Source organism: Perna viridis, chromosome 1, assembly GCF_037379345.1.
Source record: "Perna viridis isolate PV_CMFRI_1.1 ecotype Kerala chromosome 1, ASM3737934v1, whole genome shotgun sequence".
NCBI classification, from domain to species: domain Eukaryota; kingdom Metazoa; phylum Mollusca; class Bivalvia; order Mytilida; family Mytilidae; genus Perna; species Perna viridis.
In genome coordinates this window covers 38606313-38629663 of record NC_142445.1, presented here as the reverse complement: position 1 = coordinate 38629663, position 23351 = coordinate 38606313, and the positions used below count along the sequence as shown (strand labels likewise).

The following is a 23351-nucleotide window of genomic DNA, read 5'->3' as shown; positions in this document are numbered from 1 at the left end:
TCAAGATACTTCAGTGAAATTATTTGGATTGTTCGAACTCAACTGGAGATTTAATGATAGTTTTAATGTATTGCACTATTCCATAGGAAGTAATTATATTGTCATAAACTGTGCTTGGTATCATTTTTCCATAAAATATGTATATACATGCATAGAAATTTAAATAGACTTGAAAAAATTCAAAATTTTTAGAATTTTAAATGGAATAAAAAATGGATTGTTAGTTACGGTTGCTACTGAGAGCTTTAAAGCATCGAATCAAAAAAAAAAAAATTGCGTTATAACTTGTGTGATAAAATTGGAAGTGAGAACTTTGTTGATTTTCAAAAGTTTTTACTATGGTAAAAGAGGAGGGTAAACTTCGTAGGCCCAGTAAAGACCATGGACATCCAAAGGAAAGACGTATGTCTGTGTTGTCTCAAACTGGACGTAAGTTGGACAGGTTTTTTTTTATTTCTACTTTTACTAAATAGAATGTAAATCTGTATTAATACAGTGATGTAATCTGTATTAAGTACATTTTTTGTACACATAAGGCAAGTGGTCTTTGACATATACTCAAAGAATTTCAAGAAAACCAAAAACCATATTTCATTAGAGCATGTATGGGATAGATATAGGAATAATTTGAAGTACGACTGGGTCTTAACCATTTTTGACAATTAAATATAGTATAATGCAAGTTTAATTACTGAACTAATTTTAACTTACATTTTCTTCTATGAGGAGAAATTGTGCAGAAATTAAAACATCATGGAGGCTTTTGTGTCCAAGCATTTGTTTTTGAACAGCAAATTAGTTATGAGGCCTAATTGATCCCCTCCCCCAAACGATCTTATAGAGAAGAAAGTTATGCAAGTGATATTAATATTTGTGTTTATTGCTATGACAAAGTAATTTTTGAATATTGTGTCTTATGGTATATATATCAAAGAGACAACAACCCCATGAAGATGTAGATGTCAGCCCAAGGCCACCAATTGGTCTTCAATGAACAAATAGGAAACCCTCACAAGAAGGTAGGCTTCAGCTGGCCCCAAAACATTATTATACACAGGTGCATCAAAATAGTTGCTCTTATATACTCAAGTAACATGAAAAAGATAAACTAAAGGTGGAAACGAAACAAGACATACATAAGTCAGAAATTCTTGACTTGGGAAAGACTGTCATTTTTTTAATTCAAATTTCATAAATGTCTTAGGTGAAAATGCAAGAGGTCTAATCTTCCCCTTTTCTTTTTTTTGGTAAAAAACAGGATTCCACATGTAACAGTAGCTATAAGTTTGATAATTATTTATGAAATGTCAAATCAAAATGGTTAAATTCAAAGTTCATTGTTCTATAAGCAGATTAACTGATCTGTTAAATGATATAAATGCCATTACCAAACCTAACCCGCATGTTTTGAAAAACAGGTGATTGACCTAGCTCTAGTACATTTACATGTATTTCTGCCAGGCAACATTTAAACAGTGATTTACTTCAGCAAATAAGTACCATAAACACAATTTATTTTCATATGCAATTTATTTTTCGCAAAAATATATTGTCTTGAATAAGTGCACTTGTATTTGTCCTGTAACTAGGCTTATTGGTATACCAGTAGTATACAAATATATGATGTCAAACTTTGTACCTTAATTTTGTCTTCTGTTTACTTTTTGCATTTTGAGCATTATCTAAATCAGAGAACAGGTTACCAGTTTTAGGGTGTTTCCTAATATGTCTGATAAAAAGATACCGGTACTATTGAATCATCTTTTTTTCTGTGTATATTTTAGATTTTTAACTGTAAACTAAAGTTGCTAGATGAAAACAATACATTTTGAACATTGCCAGAAATATCAAATTTGTTTGGTACTCTCTGAAACAGTCAGAATCACTTGGGACATCCTCATGATTTGACTGTTTCTAAAACTCATACAAATCAATTTGATATTTTCTGGCAATGTACATGTATTGTTTATGAGAATTACTAAGGTGTCAGGTCTTTTCCTAGTGACACCCTAATGTTAAGACCTATTGGTATTTAAGAGTGTAATTATAGTAAACTGAATTACCCAGACCTTATTGTTAAAGCCTTTTTTTATTATTATACATCATGGAAATTAGGTCTTCATTTTATTACATGAAAATAAAATCTTTACAAAGCTCATGAAAGAAATTAGAATACCTTGAATACAGTCATGATCTTAAGATACATTTTTTGTATTTACTCTTTGTGGTAATTACTTCCAACATGCAAATTAGGAAATTAGAAGTAATAAGCTGACGTTATGAACTTCGATTTTAGTTAAAACATTTGATTAAAAATTTCATTTGAAAATGATTATAAGTTGTGGTATAATTATTTGGCCTGAACTTTTCACTCAGTACAAACTACTTGAGCTCAGAAAACGGATGGCTTAGATGTTTTTTTTTTTATTTTTTGTTACTTCATTAAAAAAAACTCAGATTCTGATTCAGAGTCTGAGAAAGCAAAATATATTTCAAAAAATAATTTGTAATCTAGAATTGTATTTAAAATAACACAAGTGAATACATTGAATATTTTTTTTCTCATTTTTCTTCAGGAAAAATTAGTGGCCAAGGATAAGAGGCATCTCTTTTTGCAAATCTAGTGACCCACCACTTATGTGTTAAAATTGACATGCAATTATTTTCAAAATGATATTGGTAAAAGCTACTTACATTACCACTGGCAATTCAGGGTATGAATCAACATTGCATGTTGGATTTCAATATAATTACCCATTCTTCATACCTAATGCATAATGCAGTTTACCAGAGCAATTATATCGACTGATTTCTGAAAGGGTCATAATTCTATAGACTTAAATAATAGTGTAGAGGGGGTTGGTGCAAGATAAATTGTAGTAACAAACCAACGTCGACTTATAAATATTGTAAAGGCTATAGGGTTAGATAAAAAAAATCTTGATTGAATATAAATTGATAAACTGCATGCATTTGTTCCATTCTAAAACCATAAAATTAGATTCTTATGATAGTTTGTTAGGGATATTTAATCTTTTTAATTGTTACTAATTTGTTGGTTTATTGGAAACCACCCTTGGATTTATTGACAAATATCATGGCTGATTTTTGTACCTAGAATTCTGGATTTTGCAGCTTTTTATGCCATTTTTTTGGGCGTTTTTCTAGCTCTTCTGATTAGTGATCTTTTGTCTTCGTAACAATGCGTAAGTAGAGTAGTGAAGTTGGAACGTGATTTGAATAAAGAAGAACACCTAAGGGGTAGGTTTTTGAATTGTTGTTAGGTAATTTTAAAGATGACTATTTCAATAGCTCTTAAAATGCTTTGTGATGTATACTAAACAGTTATGACTGTCTTAAACTGTCGTGAAAAATTACGATCGTTATGTTTTTTATGGGGATATCTTTTTAACAAACAACCACGTAGAAAATATAATGTATTTTATTGTCCATTAAAATGTTTTATGTTGACAATTTATTTACTTACATCTGAAGTGACATCAGAGCGGTAATTCTTTCATACATTACTTATAATTTCCATTGAATTGTCAAACTTTGGGATGTTATAGAAGGATAGAATTTAAAAGTTATGCAAATACTCCTGCATTGAATTTGAATTAATCTTCTTTTTTAAATAAATTGAAGTAATTTGATCCCTTTTTGTAGGATACAAAAAATGCTTGTGTATGCCACTTTCATTTTGTATCAAGTAGCCTTACATGGTTCTAGTGTTGCATGAGAAATCAAAATCTGCTTTATAAAAATACAAAACTGGCTTTGTTGTTCAAACTGATAAAGACTGTTAAAACTGTGTTAGTCTTTTAAGATTTGTGTTGTGATAGGCTTTAGTTTGATATAAGTATTGAATTGGTTTATCCAGGAAGTCTGAAAAAAAAGATTGGGACAGATTACTGTTTGATCAAATGTGAATTGTAATAAACTTATTTTTAATGCATTGTCCTATCTAGGGCAAAATGAAGGGTGCTGTGCCTCGCCCCTATCAAGCCTGTGCCCCTCTGCCCCTATTGAGTTCCTCCTTAGTGCCCGTTAACAGTTATCTGAATGTCCCTTTAAGATTAAAAAAAAACCAAAGATCAAAGTTCTTTTTTGGTTGAAATAAACATGGTATGTGTTAAAGTGTCCTCTATATTTCCTGCACCCCTTTACTTTCAAATCGTAACCAGAACACTGTAATGCAATGTTTTTTTAGGAGGGGTACCTCTAATTTTTTATTTATGTGTAAGGAGTAATAGTTTTCCTTTATAGTTTGATACTAGTATTATTGTATCCATACCCTTGCATGCCCTTTTAACCTCTGACATTAGTAAGATAAAGGTTCAATATTTTGGTACCCTTTACAAAAAAAAACTTGCTTTCTTGATTTGAAATTGCAGAAGTGTTGCTTTTGTTAGACATTTTAGTTTACCAGTATAACGTTTTTGAGTCTATGAGTCAAAATCAGTGAGTGTAAATTTATGAGTTTATGAGTTATGATTGCATGTATGAGTCTAATTATATGATTTTATGAGTTATAACTATGTGTATGTCTAAATTTATGAGTCACTTGAGTTAGAAAAGGTAAATATTTCGAGTCTTGTACAGGATAAAATACATCTTACTGTTGATTATCTTTTCTTTTTGCTCTAATATTTAAGTAATGTGACCCAATTTGGCCTGAACTTTTCACTCCGTACAATGACAGAATGCATTGGCAGATCCAGGGGTGCAGGGGGTTGTCACCCCTCCTTTTTATTGGAAAATTTGTCATTTTGACACGTAGATTGGACAAAAAATGGTAAATAATGACCTAGCCCCCACCCTTTTCTGATGAAATCCAGCTGGCACCCCTCCTTTTCAAAGTGTCTGGATCCACTTCTGGTTTGGAATCCTCTTGTTTTATATGGCATCCAGTTTCATGGATGTTTGACCAACTTCTGTCACTTTTGTGCATTTGCTATTTAGCATTCTATCATGATATAAATAAATGCCTTCAATAAAGACTGACTCAACAAAACAACACTTGATAATTATTAGAGGAAGTGTTCTCAATCCATTGTTTTATCTGTTGTAGATAAGATCAAGAGAGGAAAGAACCAAGGTGGAACCCCTGAGAAGTCAGCAACACCTTCCCAAGATGCCGAGGAGAACCAGTCACCCACCAGAAATGTACTATGGAATGAGGAGATTGAAAAACTCCAGATCAAAGAAGAAGATCTTAAAAATGTAACCATCTTTGTATAATTTTGATATGAGTATAAAAGTACAGTAAAACTGTACTGTTGTGCATGTACATATACAACAATATTTATTTCACAAAAAATCATAAGTGTAAAATCTGTGGTAAGTTATGATGTCACAAATGACATTATAACTTAGGACTAATTTTATACTTTTGATTTTTTATGAAAAGGACTACTGGTTTGTTTTGTTCTTACATAGATTCTTAATGAGAAAATAAAAAAGGAATATTGGTAGAAGAGGTCAAGAGCTGTCAGTAGAAGTTAAAATAATGATAAAAGAACTGTTTTAAAGTATTGTCTCTCAAAGATTAGTGATGTTTTGACAATTCTTAAATCTAGTTATTGATATTGTATATCCTAGCTTTTCATTCTGTATATTGAACATTTAGTTCCCCATCTTTTTTATATGTTCTTTCACTGAATGGAATGTTTTTCTTGTTGTGCATTTATAGTTCAAATGCATGTTTTACCCATCTGAATGGTTCTGATAGTTTAGATCATGTGAACAATAGACTCTTTCAATAGTATTGATAGTTCTATTTTTAAAGTCAAGAAATGCAGTTCAGTGAAATGTTTTTTATTTACTTTTTGTCATATGTTGTTTACATTAAGATGTATTATACAATGATTTTTTTATGACAAAGAAGTCTAACTTTATCAATAGACAACTGTTTACAAAGATAAATAGACAAAATGGGTCATTTATTTTTCTCATTTTATAGATTGTGGACCAGTCACCTAGGAAGGAGAAAGACAGGTCCCCAAAAACTGCTAAAATCATTGTGAAGAAAATGAAACCTGAGTCTGAGCTGAACAAACCAAAGCCTAAAATGTAAGCTGCTTTGTAGTGAACTGTGAATTAAATGCTACATTGTGTTATTGGGACCGATGTATAGATTTCAATATTTTTGCATTTATAACAATTGCTCTTTCTTGTCTGAGTTTTTCATATTCTAAGACAGCACACTTTGGTAAGGACTTTCATTGATTTCCATTGACAATGTTAGGGTAAACTGACTGAGAAGTCACCAATAAAAAGAAATAATGACAATTTTGTGGCTTTGACAGAGGTAACATCAGGTTGGCATCTCGCCCTTTGCAATACTGATAAAACAAAACCTGTCCAAACCAACCCCTGAATAATTTAAAAACCTGTCTAAACCAGACACTTTTTACGTCTCCTCATATGAGTAATTATTTGTCTATCCAAAACAAAAGGGGTTAGGTTAAGACATGTTTAGCTGTATTATCTTCCATCTCAACTTTCATAATAGATGTATGATTCAAAAACTTAAGTGTCAGTCTTTGTAAGAATCAGGCAGTGGGTGAAACATGGTATGTAAAAAACCCACAATTTTGAAAGTTTAATTTGACTATAATTTGCACCATCAGAATCAAAGAAAAAGACGAGATATTCCATGTCTCTTTTGTATACATAGAAATGCACTGAATTTGAACATTTCAAGGGAAGATAACTGTCAACAAACCTCATTTTTCCTACATTCCGGTGATGCAGAGATCAATTAATGGTCTTTTCAAAAAGAGAAAGCATCATTGAGTGAAATCATATCGTCAGATCGGAGGGGTTTTAACGTTCATGTTTCTGATTTTTCCTATTTTGCCTGGTTCTTTGGTTGTTACAAAAACTTACACTGGAAGCTTGTCTTGTGTCTTTGATCACTTAAAGTTGACACAAATATATACCGTCTATGCTGCTAAATTTTTTTCATGGTAAAGACCCCTTAAAAAAGTAACGAACCTATTTGTGGTGCAAAATTGCAATACAGGCCCAGTTTACACATATATCTATGATGCTGCTGATTCTTTCTTCATGGCATAGAATCCCACTTAAAGCTTAAAACCAACTTGTCCTTGCAACAATAATGCATTTCCTATGCATAAAATTCAACATGACCAGAATAAGCACTACCCTTTTTACACATCCCGATTGTTGTGAAATGTTTTTTTTTTTTTTAATGTACTTAATTTTACTTCTTATAGAAAATGTAACTCAAGATATGAAGTTTCTTTGTCTTGAAACAAAAGTAAAAAGAAATTTGATATGGAAAGGTTAAATAAGTGTTACTATTTTAGTATTTATATAATATGGATTAGAGCTTTATATAGAAACCTGAAAAAAACATAATGCCATGAATGCTTTTGTATTTGAGCCTTTAAGGCAAGTATCCTATTGATTCTTACAAACTATTATAATGTTCTTTAACCATTTTGTCAATATTTTTATAGCTTTTGGCACCTTATATTAATTTTTGACAATATGTACTGCAAGATCATGAATAATATTGACAGTTGATATGTGACCAATCTTGACTACTTGAGTCTAAATTTCTTTTAAGTGTAATAAGATTCATGTTTTTTTGTCAATATTTTTATAGCTATTGTTATCTTAATTTTACTTCAGAAGAATTGCACTGCAAGATTATGAATAAAATTAATGTTTGAATGCCCACAAACAAGTAAATCTAACTGTTCTTTGTCATTACAGTGTCACTGTTGCAAGGCCAGCTCCACCAGATGCACCCATCAAGGAGCCAGACTATTCTGGTGAGATTTTATATAAAATAATAATGCTGGACATTATTGCTCTTACAGGAAAATATTCAAACAATAATAAAAACTAGTGACAAAGATGTAGGGGAAATGCCAGTGAGACAGCTACTCAGCTACTCATACACAAAAAAAAAGTTCAACGGGGGGTACCTTTAGCTTAACAGCTCTTACAGCATATACAACAACAATGTTCAGGGGATAGACATGGTCTTCTCTTGAACTGCCTTTGGTATTTAACTGGACAAGTAGATTTAAACTTTCTACCAGACACAAATTAAAATACTTATGTTTCTTTTCAATCTCCTTGTCAATTGTCCAGTTTATTACCAAAGGCAGTTCATTAGACAATTACCAGTTAATCTAGGGAAGACAATCTCTATCCTCTGTATATTATCTTTTTACTGGCTGTAGCTGCCCAAAATTAAAAAAAAAGTTTTATTTATAGTTGTTCTTTAACCAACAAATATAAATCAATACAAAATACTGGTAATGCAATTATTTCCATTATTTAGTAAACATTTGTCGTATAAAAAGTTTTTTCTACAAAAAAATGTACATTTTAGACGCTGTTCAAAAGCATTCCTTAAAAAGAGATGAATTTAGTTTACCATGTAAACTTATTTGACAGTGTTATTTGAATCAGATGAACAAATGTGATGAGACAAAAATCCTTGATTCAAATACTTACTTTCTCGGCTGGGTACAATATCTTAATTTATGTTTGCAGGTTTTGCTGGTCCAAGATATTCCCAAGATGGTGCTGTTATACCACACAGTCTGCTTGGAAACTATAGTGATTTTAAGAAGATAGCAGTGGAAAAAGGAGATCTTTTGGTGTGTTTCAATTTAAGTCATTTTTTTCCTGCAGTTTTGAGTACTTTGTTGCTTTTCCTTGTAACGAAGTACAGATAATATTTTTTTTACCTGAGTCAAGTTTTAACAAGAGCTCTACGATACTTAATTAATTTTAATTAATCATGCCATCAAAGGTTGGGCACATATACTGTGAAAATGTCATTTTTCATGTACCAATTTTTGTGGCTTTTCATGGTGTGGTAAGCCACAAAATCTGGTTCCCAACAAGTAGAAAATTGTCCATTCATTGTTGAATTCTGAATACAAGAATCTGTTAACTAGCATTACTACCATTAACCACCAAAATTGTTATCCTCAAATAAGGGAACTTTCCCAGTAGTTTTATTTTTCGAATGTGTTCTCATTCTCTTGATAGTCAAACTTTTTAACATATTTTTATAAAGATTTTTTATGACTTTATCAACATGTTTTAATTTTCTAGAATAAAAGCATGTAACATGGATATATGTATAAATTTTTTATTTGCAGGATGTATCTGTGCCTGGAGGTGAAGCTGAAAAGGAGAACACAATCCCCACAGTGAAGTATGAGAAGAAGAAGAGAGGTTATAGAGCTCCTACTCATGCTAATGAAAACAAGGCTTTACACAACTGGCAGATGAAAATGATTGAGAGGAAGAAACAACAAGGATATATCTCTAGTATGATGATTTTTAGCCAAATTTAATGTAGTAGACCTAGGGTAAGGGACACAACTCTTACAAATCATTGGAACATTTGCATTCGGCATTTTACACCAATTTCATGTAAGCATCAAAGTAACTTAGACTGATTTCATTCTGTTTCAAATGAAAGCTTGGTAGGCTTTGGTGAAATTAAATGATACAAACTTATCACTGATCTCAAGAGTTATGTCCCTTACCCTAGGTCTACCTCCTTATTGTAGATGTTTGTTTTATGATTTTTAATTTACCTTCCTTCAATCAAGGATGATTTACTTCCATTTTTTAGCGGATTCTTTTATTTACTGTATTTTTACTTCTGATTTTACCATTTTCCACTTTGTTGTTTGACCTCATAAAATAATCACTGTTTAATACAGAATTTAAAATATGCTTGTTTTTGCTAATGTTGCCCTGAAAAAGAAAAAAGTTGAAAAGCAACGTTCACCTTGACTCAAAATAGAGAGAAATTAAATGGAAATATATACATGTATCGCACACCAAAATTTGATTACATGAATTTTTTGCTATGTATATGTATAAAAAAACACAGTATATAGATATAAAAAAGGCAAGGTAAATGCCTGAGAAAGTAATTGTTTTACTGGTACAGCAATAAAAAAGAAAATCAGTAATGGCAGTATTGGTTATTTGTTTTAGAATTACTCCAAAAGAATCCAGAAGACTTAGCTATGAATGCTGCAGACAATTACCGGAGGATACAAGAAGAAAGATACATACTGGATAGAACTATTCCCCTTGCTGATTATGGAAAAGGATGTAAGTAAATGCATTTTGATGTACCTATCTAATCATACTGTGGGACTTGCAACTTTTGTAAGTGAAGATTTTTTGCCTATCAAATCCCACCCCATCATTTGACTTGTTGTTGGATAAGGCAGGGTGTCTGAATATACAAGTTGGAAAAAAATATTAGTTTAAAGTCATTTTAAATAGTCAGATTATACAGGAACAACCTCAGTGGTCTCAGGGTAGCATACTGGTCTTGAGTGCAAAAGAGTTCATGGGTTTTATCCCCTGCCAAATCAAACCGAAGACTTTAAAATTGATAATCACTGCTTCTCTGCTAGGCATCCAATGTTTTAGGGGATAGAGTGAAGATTGGTTGGCTCGGAGTCAGAATAATGTGTCTTAGTTGGGTGGCATGCTTAGCTGAGGGCTGTTGCTTCTTTGAGCTTTAAGCACAATAAATATCTGCACAGCATGTCAGACTAGTACAAAGTAGGGTCTGTTCAATTGGTCTGTTGTTCTCATACTGAAATGCATTAAATATCTGTCATAGGAAGTTAAACTATGAACAATCAATCAATGGTTTTAAAGGATTTGTGAATTCTTAGAAGTTGTATTAGATTTGATTTATTTTACATGAAAAAAATTGAAAGCTAATTCTAAGTAAAGGTGACTTGTTGATTTGTAAATAAAGATGAAATTTTGAAAATGTGAGTTGTAAATTGTAACAATTTGTTACAAAAATAACTTCAATTCAAAAGCTTTCTGATTGATGAACTTGCAGGGTACATTGAATTAGAAAGAAAACACATTTTTTCACTCCAACACAAACAAATTTTGCAGAAACATTTTTACACAAACAAAAGTAAATAATATACAAATGCAGATATAAAAAAAAAATGTCTTCCCTAGCAATTTAAAATGTTTAAAATTGTTTTACAGATCGTGTAGGAAGTGAATTCTGGAAGCAACAGGAACAGTTTGGTGACGACGACACTGGAATACAGTAAGTTGTTAAATTTAAATTGATGGGTTTTTTTATTGAGGATGAAACTGCTGAGTTTTGACAGTCCAAGAAATATCACTAATGGCCAAATGGAGAATATCCAAGTTTTGCTATACTTATATAGGAATTTCTTATTTTAAGGCATTGATTTGAAAATACTGTAGACTGTTTAATCATAACTAGTAATCACTGCCATCCATGAACATTTTAAACCATTAAATAGAATTTAATTAAAATTTATATGAAGGTTGAGTACCATATTGAGGAAGATAAGAATCATTGAAAACTTGTAAAGGGAGATGACAGAATCAAAGTGGGGATATACTTTGGTGATCCTGATTACATAATTCCTAGTTCTAGTTCTGATAGCTTTATTGAAAATCATAGTTAAAGGTTTTTGTAGTTCTTTAAAATTACTGTATATTTAATACAAAACTATGAAAATCTATGTGTACATAGTTGTAACAAAAAATGATTGTAGGATTATACTTTTATATATATATGACTGATAATTTACAGGCGTATGCCCACAGACCTAAGTTTATGTTCAGGTCTAAGGTATAAATAGTGGTTATATTTGTTGAGTTTTATTATCTTTTTCTTTTTCTTTTTGTTCTTTTTAGGGCTTTTGTTAGAGATTAAGCTATTTATCAAATTTTACTATAATTTACCAAGGTTTAAAGGTCATTCTTACAACTCATCAATTCTTTACTTACCTGGTATTTATCCATTGTATTTCATACTAGTGGACCATTATAAATCTTTCTTGAAGACTTATTTTCAACTATTTTGTCTGTGAAAATCATTGTTTTTGTGTTGTTGAATCAATAAAGACTGGTTACAGGCAAGTATTAGAATATTCAATGGTATCACTTGTGTCTAGGTATATCTTTATGCACAATTTTTTAATTTATTTTTAACTTTGAAAACAGTTTTTATGTACCAATATTTATTTAAAATGACTTTCAAAAGCATGTCTTGTAATAGAGGCAATTATTATCTTTAATTATAATTTAGTAAATATTATATTGATAATTAAATTCTTTCACGATCATTTACATTTATAAAAAATTAGGAAAGAAAAAAAAAATTGAAAAATACCCTAGCATAACTGTAATACTATAAAAAAACTTTTATTCCAGTATGACCCTTACTCAGACTGAGAAAGGCTACCCCCAGCCAGTGACCCATGTTGGTATACCCAAGAGTGTGAGGAACGAGAAAGGCTGGCATTGGGCCCCCACCCATACAGCCCCTGTACACTATCCTTGGCATAAAGCCCCATACCTGGAGAAAAGAAAGAAAGAACTTCGCACATACATTGAAGAACTTGACCCTCATCAACCTGTAAGTAAATGAATGATAAAAATATTTGTTGTTAATTAAACTGGTTACCTTAATTTTCAATGGAATCGATTTTCATGGAGAGGATAAAAAACATTTCATTGTTTACTTGAATTCCTGGTTCCTGGATAAAAAAAGAAGAGTATATCTGTATTTATGGTAACAATATTACCTAAGCAAAGCTATTTTGATGAAGATTTTGTAAGGTAAACATTTGTTTTTTTTTTTTTTGCCAACACATGTTTCCTAATGCTGACATTTTAAGACTTTTCTTCTACAAAGTTAAGGAATTGTATTGTATTCCGAACTCATAAAGTGTTTATCCGATACTCACCTCTCACTTACTAACTTGTGGTAAAGAGATGTAAATTAATAAATTCTATGTTGATAGGACTTTGATGGTTTAGAGATAATCGGCAGTAACCAACCTGTGGTGAAGAGACCAGAATCTGAAGTAGACTTTGTCCGTGATGATAGAATGTCAGTCGATGATCTCGATGACAACTTCTTGTGAGTTTCAAAAGTATTACATGTAATCGTAAGATTATACAAAAATAAGAATAATACATACCACATTAAATACAGTTTTTTTTGTTTTTTTGTTTTTTTGGGTTTTTTTTTTTTATAAAATTGAGATTGCTTTTGAGTATGAAATATAATTTTAATTATAATATTTCTCAAAAAAATTAAACTGATGACATAATTAAAGATAAGAGATGGTATAGAATAAAATAAGCAAAATTTAATAATATCAAATGTCTTTTTTTTTTATTTGAAAAATGATGCATTAGCCCAAATTGTTTTCATCACTAAGAATATGTTTTATCATGATTTTGTTTTCTCAGTCATAACATCCTTTCTTAAGGTAAGGATTTTCAGTCAACCATTGCTTGTACATGTGTTAATTTTTTTTTACATGTTTGGACTGTGGAAAGGTATTCTGCAAAGATGTAGAGCTATTTTTTTGCCAATTTGAACCAATATAAAATGTAAAATTTCAGAGATAATGATAAGGACCAAGGGGATGATGCTAACCAGAATGTGTTTGGACCATCTCTGAGCTTTGCCGGACAGCCTGCTAGATGGATTGGTAATGGATATACCTATGCTGGACAAGTTGGTATTGAGGGCAGGGTAACTTTTGAGACCAATGCTGCAGAGAGGGTTACATCATATCTATATATAGTAAATGATGGAACAACTGCTGTGTATTATGATTGGAAGGTGAGTTTGAAAAGAAAATGTATTAACAATCATGTAATGTCGAGTAAAAGTAATGTACCTTGTTGATTTTTATTTTGAGAAGATATTGTTAGAAAGGAGATATTTCATGGAGATACATGCTTTGTGGTAAAAGCACTATAGATAATTAAGAATTGGCTACAATAAAAATTTTGTCTATTGAAAAATAACAATTTTCCACATGCATATTGTTTATTGCGCGAAATGCAATAAACAAAATATGCTCATGGAAAATTTATGTTATTTTTCAATAGACAAAATTTTTATCACAGCCAATTCTTATAAATGAATTTGAAAACATGTTTTCATCTTTAAACATGAGAAAAGTAGCTCTGAATTTAACTTAATAAGGGTGTGTCAGTATTTTTTTTATCCATTGAGATATAACAAAATTATTTTAACCAATCAGATTACAGTATTTATCTCAAATTAATTTATTATGATATGAAATAAACCACTTTTATACTAAGCATCATGATTTTAGCAGTTTAGATTTTTCACTAAATATCACAAAAGACACTAAAGAATCTCATTTGAAAGTTTGAATGTAGCCTTACATTTTTTGTGTTACAGAAAATGCCAAAAGACAACCCCTTTGACCTGGTTCATGCACAAGTACAAAGATTTTACTTCAACAATAGTAGTGGTAAGTTTCAAGGAAGGACTGTTGATTCATTTGTAACAAATCGTTATGAATCATGCATGCCATAAGTTGTTTATTTAAGTTTTTTCTGGTATCTTTCTTTTCTTCAATCCTAAACCTTTGTGTACTCTACTATTTATATTCTGCTGCTGTGTACTCTACTATTTAAATTCTGCTGCAACAGCAGTCAAATACAAGCTAAATCTTGGTTTCTGTTTTTTTTTTCATATTTGATTTTATTATACATTTTTCTAGTAGTCCTCACACAAATCTTAGCTTGTGAAAGGATATTTTCTCTACATGCATTTAGCTTGTATTTACTGTTGAATTTAATCATTGAACTGCCTTTTTTTCTATAAGATAAAAAGTCCTGTATTTGGATCAAATGATGCTGATTTGATTTATGATATGGTAGAAAGATGTATAAGTATTTCACTGTCTAACCAAACCATGAAAATAAAAAAAACTGTATAAACCAAACCATGAAAATAAATAAACTGTCTAAACCAAACCCTCCAAAAAAAAATTAAAACTGTCTAACCAAACCATGAAAATAAAAAAAACTGTCTAAACCAAACCATGAAAAAATTAAATTAAAAACTGTCTAAACCAAACCCTGCAAAAAATAAAATAAAAACTGTCTAAACCAAACACTGAAAAATATAATAAAAACTGCCTAAACCAAACACTGAAAAATAAGAAAAAACAGTCTAAACTAAAATAAAAACTGTCTAAACCAAAGACTGAAAACTAAAATAAAAACTGTCTAAACCAAACCATGAAAACATTAAATTAAAAACTGTTTAAACCAAACCCTGCAAAAATAAAATAAAAACTGTCTAAACCAAACACTGAAAAAATTAAATTAAAAACTGTCTAAACCAAACCCTGCAAAAAAATAAAATAAAAACTGTCTAAACCAAACCATGAAAAAATTAAATTTAAAACTGTCTAAACCAAACCCTGCAAAAAATAAAATAAAAACTGTCTAAACCAAACACTGAAAAATATAGTAAAAACTGCCTAAACCAAACACTGAAAAATAAGAAAAAACAGTATAAACTAAAATAAAAACTGTCTAAACCAAAGACTTAAAACTAAAATAAAAACTGTCTAAACCAAACCATGAAAATCAAAAAACTGTCTAAACCAAACCATGTAAACATTAAATTAAAAACTGTCTAAACCAAACCCTGCAAAAAATAAAATAAAAACTGTCTAAACCAAACACTGAAAAATATAATAAAAACTGTCTAAACCAAACACTGAAAAGTAAGAAAAAACAGTCTAAACTGAAATAAAAACTGTCTAAACCAAAGACTGGAAACTAAAATAAAAACTGTCTAAACCAAACCATGAAAATAAAAAAACACTGTTTAAAATCCCTTTACATCAATTTAAATCTGTAATTGATTTTTGGTATACTAAACACCTATCTGAACCAAACAAATTTTATACTTAAAAAGGGGATCAGTTGAGACGTGTTTCACTGTACCATATAGTATTTAGTGGAAAAAGAAGTAACATAGAAAAATTTCTGTCGCATATACTAGACACACAAAATTGCCAAACCTGTTTAAGTCAGTTATGATCGAAAAGTTTCAAGAACAAAGTGAATTTGACCAAACTTGTATTGTTTATACTTTACCTTTAAAGATACATGTATATTACTAAAAGACCTGTTTCCTTCTTAAAAGGTGTGATACTGCCTGGGGAAACCATGAAATTTCCATTTGTATTCAAGTCACCAAATGCTGGTGTATTTACTGAGCAGTGGAGGTTTGAAACACGACCTGTCTTGTGTGGAGGAGCTTCACTCATTGTTACACTCAGAGGTATTGCCCTACAGGAGGATAAATTCCAGAAGGAGAGAGAAGAGCTGGAGGTACTATTTCATGCATGTGCATAAACTTTCAGGTGTATTTAGGAATCACCCTGTCTGTCTGTTTGTGTGTCTCTTTGTCCACATTTCTAGTAAGCACAACATTTCCTAAACCACTCAATGGATTTCAATGAAATTTTTGAAAGGTTTGGCATTTATTATTATTTCTCAGTTTCAAAACTTTTTGTAATCATTAATATGCCCATCCTCCCAAGTCAGGGTTTTGAGTTCACCCTCGCTCCCTCAAACCCCTGACATCACTCATTCATATTTAGCGGATATTTCATATTGCCACATCAATAAAAAGAGAAAAAGACTCCTGCCTCTTAATTCTTTATGGATATAAACATTAATAATAGAAAAAAACACCTGCCTCATGAAAATTGGTCTGTGAACCAAAAACGGATTTTATTGGCCTAAGAATAGTAACTCTTGTAAACATAGTGAATGTGTCATATCATTCCACATTTTGAAACTACCTTTTAAAGTTTTTAATGTCTATTTTTTTTCAGCGAGATTTACAACAGAAACAGGCAGAACAGATTGTGAGAACAATCCTACATAATATTATAAATGGAATCAAGATACAGGATAGACCTCCATCTCCTGTTGATGCTTACATTACAGAGGAAGAAATATTTGATCGGAATAATCCCAAGGTATCAACTAAATTCATAAAACTATTTGGAAGAAGTTTAAAAAATGTAATGTACTTGTCAGATCATTTTTGTTGTAGTTTTGAAGACTATGCTGTAATGGGCCTGATAATCACGACCTTTGCTGAGAAATTCTTTTTTAAACCTGATGTTTATGCCTCACTAAAGGGACTAAACAAAATTTGTACTGATGTCGTTGGGAACTGTGGCAGTTAAAAAGGCCTTTGTTTTTACTGTCGCCACTATCTCTTAATGTTGTTGATATGTAATGTCGTATCTTTAGTATCTGAATAGATTGTCAAATATGAAGTCATTTATTCAAGTTTAACCAAAACCCTAAACACCATGCAAATTACTGAGACCAAAACCTTAAGGAGGTACCCCTAGGGTAGGGACACAACTCTTACTAATTATTGGAATGCTTGTATTCAGCATTTTACACCAATCTCATGAAAGCATCAAAGTAACTTGGACTGATTTCATTCTGTTTCAAATGAAAGCTTGATAGGCTTTGGTGAAATTGAATATGATACAAACATATCACTGATTTCAAGAGTTGTGTCCCTTACCCTAGGTGTACCTCCTTAAAATGTTGTTTTAGATGTGAAAAAACATCAGAAAAATTTTACAAAAAATCTTAGATGTTAAATATTCTAATTATGTCAACTGAAAATTTTTTATACATATAATTTATTTTTGCAGTTGTTTTACAACCATGATGCAGTCCAAGCTCTCAAACAACTGTATGCTGAGATCAACCCTGAAGAGAAAGATGACAGAATATGGGATCTATGTGTGGAAGATCTCAAAGATGTAAGTAATTGTTTGGAAAATCTCAGAGATGTTTTAATTATTGGAAAGGAAGGTCTTTGGGATGGAGGTAAAACTTCTTTTTAAATATTCATAAAGATGTAATTTAAACCTGTGAAGATGAAACTGTCAGATGTAAGTTTGGCTATTTGTTCGAATTATTTAAGATGTAGATTGTAAGATTTTCAAAAAGTGAGCAAATAGTTTATCATTTATCACAATGATGTAAGGCATGACTATTAAAGTATAATTTAATATGGCAAGTTGCATACAACAGAGAGATAATGAAAAAAATTAACTATTTATATTTTTAAATGAAATTTGTTATCAAATCATTAAATATCAAATGCTACCCAAAATATATTATATTATATTATTATAATAATACATATGTTAAAAATCAAAAATCAGTTTTTATATATGTTATTGAAATTTTTAAAATTTACATCATTCAAGATCAAATTTGCCAATTTTTTTACAGTGTAAAGCATTGTTGTTTGTAAGCAGCTGAAAATTGCCTTTTCACTTTCTTTTCTTTGTTTGAGTTGTTGTTCAATTTTTACTTTATATATAAAAGAGCTTTAAATGACGTGTAAGTGAATCTGTAAATGACGTGTAAGTGAATCTTTAAATGACGTGTTAGTGAATATTTAAATGACATGTAAGTGAATCTTTAAATGATGTGTTAGTGAATCTTTTAAATGATGTGTAAGTGAATCTTTAAATGACGTGTTAGTGAATCTTTAAATGACGTGTTAGTAAATCTTTGAATGACGTGTTAGTGAATCTTTAAATGACATATTACTGAATTTAGTGTTTTGTTTTTGTTACAGTTTCTTGTTCCACTTCATTTATTTCTTGGTTCATTTGACAAGGTGAAAGTGTATAAGTGTTTTCTTTTTTAAAAATACAAATTAAAAGATATAACTCTTTTACTTCATTTTATATCAGCTAGGTTTATGGTGGCTGGTTGGGTACATTTTAAAATTTTTTAGGTATGAAGAAAAGAAATTTCAACTTCTTACCTAAAAGGGAGCAATAATTCAAATGATTGTTGACATTGTTTCAGTGGCTATTTTTCTGATGCAGTCGGTAAAGTTTTTCTTTTTATCCTTTGACCTTAAAGACACTCTTTCATGAAAACGCAAGTCTTCTGATCGCAATGCTGTTTCCCGATTGGCCAAATACTGATAACTTATTGGCATTCAAAAAAACTGTATCGAAAATTGAAATTGCGTACCATGTGTTATTTCCTGAATGAAATGTAGAAAATTGTAAGTAAAAAGAACAAATTTTACTGTGTCTGATATCTTTTTTAAAGATAGTACTGGTTTATGTTATGCTGAAATCATTTAGACTTATAAAAAATCAAACTTAGTTCACTATGTAAGTTATATTATTACTACAACTGACAGTAGCTTCATTGTTGTTTACAATTGTTTAATGTAGGAACTAATGGCAATGGAAGAGGATGATGAAAGGAAGGAAGACTTCTTACATCAGATGAACACTCATGTGTCAAAGATGTCCTACTGTCCTAACAAACCTGTTAAGAAAGATCTCTATAAAGCAGGGTTAGACATAAATTTGTTGTTTTCGTAATGTTTTCATTTCCTATAAAGTAGAAAAAAAATATTGGTTTCGTATTTGGTTGTTTTCATCATACATGTAGTTTTACTTGCAAAAAGAATGTGTTATTTTGTAACAAGCCGTCTTTTGTATCATAATATGTAGCTGTCTTTGTAAGAATCATGCAAAATCTGAAAAATGTGATACACCCTAAAAAAGACTACATATTTTTATTTTTGTAATTAAATTGTTTGTAATTATTCATTCAAATCAGCCTGCTCTAAGAAGATAATCAACATTGAAAATCCAGTAGATTCTATTGTATTTGAGTGTCATTTACAGAGTTATCTCCCTTAATTTTGAAATCTACAGTGTATTCTATACAAATTTTATCTCCTAAGAGCACGGGTTATATGAAAAACCACATGTTAATTTCTGTTTACTACAACATTTCAAACAAAATATCAAAAATAAAAATATATAGGCTTTTTACCCATGAATCACATTTTGCATGATCCTTAGCTGGAGTGCTACATAAATAATATTTTTGTCACATGTTGCAGAATTGTAATAAATCTAGCTCTATTTTATTCTTTATTAAAGAGAAATTTGCTACTAAGGTCCTTTAAAAATGCTTTCATTTTTGTCAGAAAAAATTTTTTTGTTTGTTGAGGGTTTTTTAATGAGATTTAATAGGTACATTAAATTTATAAACTTTCTATTATTTACACCAGAAAACATTTTAAAGATTTCAGACATTTTGTCCCTACAAAAAAGTCTTTATCCTTGTATTATACACCGTAAAACTCAATTTATCTTCCTATTATACTCCCTGTGTGTGAGTGGGTGTTATTTATGTATCACCTCGTCATTTTGTCTGTCAAAATTTTCACTTTATTTATCTTGGCTCCCATTGATGGATTAATTTCAAATTTGGTGTGTGCCTTTATATAGATAAGGCATGTGTTGTAAGCTATATTGATTGCTTTCTTCCTGTTTTATGGGACTTCGCCATTATTCACAATATGGAATGTACTGTTTTTCACTATATGCAATGATAGAGAAAATATTGCCACAAAAATCTTGGTTCCCAATAGATGGATTGATTTCAAATTTGGTGTGTGTCTTCATATAGATAGGGTATATGCTGTAAGCAATCTTGGTTGCTTTCTGATATCAACTTCCTGTATGAGTGGGGTATGCATATAATGACAATGCAGCTGATGAGAGTTTACTCCTTGATACACATGTACAGCTTACCAAAATTTGAATATTTATTTAAGACTGTTATTTTTGTATTTTTACAGATATGAGTTGTTAGTGGAAACAATTGATAACATAATAGGAGAATCAATGTCAATACGACAAGTAATGGGTCTGCCTGAGAGAGAAACGTTTGAGCAAACTGAAGATCGTAAGTATTTTATCCTGCATTATTGGTAGAGCTCACAATTTTAACTCAGATTAAAACAATTAAATCTGTAACAAAGAATTTGTGTGTGGTGTCTTTTAACATGAAATAAATTTTAATAAACTTAATTTGCAGTCCTTATAAGAATCATGCAAATTCTATAATTTGTGATACATCCCAAAATAAGGCTTCACATTTCTATTTTTTGTAGTTAAGTTGGTTTATAGGTCTATATGATGAAATGTATAATTATTCATTCGAATCTGTCTGCACTTATGAGATAACTCACATGGAAAATTCAATAGTTTCTATTGTATTTTAGTGTCATGAACAGAATTATCTCCCTTATTTTTGAATTCTACAATACATTCTATATTATTTAATCTCCTAAGAACAAGGGTGATATGAACAGCCACATGTAACTTTCTGTTTACCATAACATTTTGAACAAAATATCAAAAATAAAAATATGTAGACTTTCCAATCATGAACCACATTTTGCATGCTTCTTACTTGGAGTGCTACTTATTAAATGTGTTTGTTATGATTGTTCCACTTATGTTTATTTTCATTATTTTAAACAAATAATATTCTGTCTTATGACTAATTGAAATGAAGCATCATTTCTTAACAACTCAATATATCATTTTTTTATCTTTAATATTGCAGTATTCAACTTTAATGATAAACAATTTTTAAGTTAAAATCTCCCTTTCAAGATTTTAGGAAAGCAATGTTATTTTGATTTCTTGCTAAGCAACAAAATTTAATTAACTTCAGGACCAATTGTTTTCCCAATGAATAAAAAATATTGCAAAACAGACCAAGCTTGCTTAGAATGAGTTTACATTTACAGGCTGAACACGAAAACATATACTATTTGGTAGGAAATTATCTTAATTTTCTATTCATTATTTCAATAAAGTGTTTTGAACTATTTGTTCTTTCTCTGGAATTTGTATGTACCAGGTAGATGCATTTTAATATTGATTTCTTTTATTCTTTTGATATTATTTAATTTGTAATTCATTAAGATAGACCTCAAACATTTAAGCATTTAAATAACATTCTTTATTTTTTATATTTCTTCCAATCATAGTTCAAGAAGGATTTACTCGTGAACGATCACAATCATCTGTTCATTCAATATCTTTGGAAAGTGAGAGTGAGTTGTCTCCCTTCTATTCTGGCATGTTAAATCTTCAGTTTGTAGTTTTTTTTTTAGGTCTATCCTTTCTGACAAATACAACTTAATTAAAGTGTTCTATCTGATTAAAAACAAATCTTTTCTTATTAATAATACTAGTTATCAATCTTTAAAAAATTCTTTTAATAAAACTTCTTTCTGGATTGAAACTGTTTCAATGCATGAAAATATATAAAAATCAGATTGCATGGATTGAAAGCATGGTGCTTTAAAGGATTTCCTGTAATGCAGTTTTCTGGCAATGCTTATGATAAATATTCAACCATATTGCTGTGATAAACTGATGGAATTTAAAATTACAAATTTTTGAGAGTTACCTCTCTTTTCTAGTACATGTACTAATAGAAAGTGTGTCATTAACAAAACAGGGTCAGTCTTTTCAATTTAAGTTAATGGTATTAAAGAACTTTTTAAGTTGTTAAAATAACTGAAAACATTCTTAATTTTTTATTTTGTTTTCTACTTCACAACACAATTTTTAAGTTTATGTTCATGTATTCACATTCAGAAAATTAGTTTAACAACACATAGTTGAAAATCTTCAAGAAGTGTTAGCAATAGAAATTTATGTAGTCATCAGGTCAGGAATATTTTCAAAACTTTATAACAGTATTCAAACAGTGTCATTATTTAGAGTAGAGTTATCTTTCTTTTGCCGTCCATTCTGTATACAGGGTGATTAACAAGCATGTTGTGATTATGTCAAAATAACTTTTTCTGTATTACTATCAATAGAAACTAATGTAAAAGGTAATCTATAGACTATTAGTATAGGTAGCATGGTAGAAGGTTCTAATATAAGGCACATGGCTGACTTTGGTAATAAATGAGGCTTTCAACAAGATCTTTACAGTATTTTATGCCATGCAGACAGCCTTTTCAAAATCTAGAGATTTGGACAAGGTTTTAACATCATCTGTATAGTATGATTATATTTAGTACCATTCTGTGTAAGAATCAGGCACATCATTTTTCTCAGTTGGTCTGAATAGCTATTTAAATTTATCCTCAAGCATCTATGACATAGATATTTTGACTGCTTATATAGGGAAAAAGTGCTGCCTTTTTTCCATATTGCATTTTAACTAAATTTGATGTATCAATATCTTAACAAGGCAAACTTTACAAACACTTTGATGGTTGTTTCTGGTGGTCATGAAGTGCACTGGTAAATACTTGGATAATGCCAAAAAACCATTGGGTTTTTTCCTTCATGTCCCACACCGTCTACACATTTTGCCTGATTCTTAAACAGAGAAGTACGTAACACTACAAGAAGAATTTCATGTATTAGTTGTGTATCAGTTAAAACTTCTTAATCTACTGCAGTTTTTATCTTATTCCAAATAGGTGAATTTTCAACACTGGTGTGTTAAAAAAATGAATATTTTAAACTGTCAGAAAACTATTATTTGTCAACACATTTATTTGTTACCATGTCTTCATGTGCAAAGTCTCTTGTAAAACTGCAGGGTATGGTTTC

At 30.3% G+C, this 23351-nt stretch overlaps 1 protein-coding gene across 12 annotated transcripts in view; it reads left to right on the top strand.

Annotated features, from left to right (window-relative positions):
- LOC148628671 (MYCBP-associated protein-like) overlaps window positions 1-23351 on the top strand; it is a 52857-nt gene that overhangs the window by 23745 nt on the left and 5761 nt on the right. For 8 of the 12 annotated variants that reach the window (XM_088592157.1, XM_088592117.1, XM_088592175.1 and 5 more), the window contains 16 exons: window positions 5072-5223; window positions 5963-6072; window positions 7747-7805; window positions 8539-8645; window positions 9156-9327; window positions 10009-10128; window positions 11041-11104; window positions 12247-12451; window positions 12840-12958; window positions 13450-13672; window positions 14264-14336; window positions 16031-16218; window positions 16728-16874; window positions 17574-17684; window positions 19131-19255; window positions 20558-20664. In XM_088592157.1, coding sequence (XP_088448283.1) covers window positions 5072-5223; window positions 5963-6072; window positions 7747-7805; window positions 8539-8645; window positions 9156-9327; window positions 10009-10128; window positions 11041-11104; window positions 12247-12451; window positions 12840-12958; window positions 13450-13672; window positions 14264-14336; window positions 16031-16218; window positions 16728-16874; window positions 17574-17684; window positions 19131-19255; window positions 20558-20664 — 2082 coding nt within the window. Of the gene's footprint in view, window positions 1-204; window positions 430-5071; window positions 5224-5962; window positions 6073-7746; window positions 7806-8538; window positions 8646-9155; window positions 9328-10008; window positions 10129-11040; window positions 11105-12246; window positions 12452-12839; window positions 12959-13449; window positions 13673-14263; window positions 14337-16030; window positions 16219-16727; window positions 16875-17573; window positions 17685-19130; window positions 19256-20557; window positions 20665-21760; window positions 21827-22603; window positions 22619-23351 lie in introns of those variants that run through there. The other 4 variants (XM_088592100.1, XM_088592109.1, XM_088592134.1 and 1 more) reach the window with 3 other exon arrangements.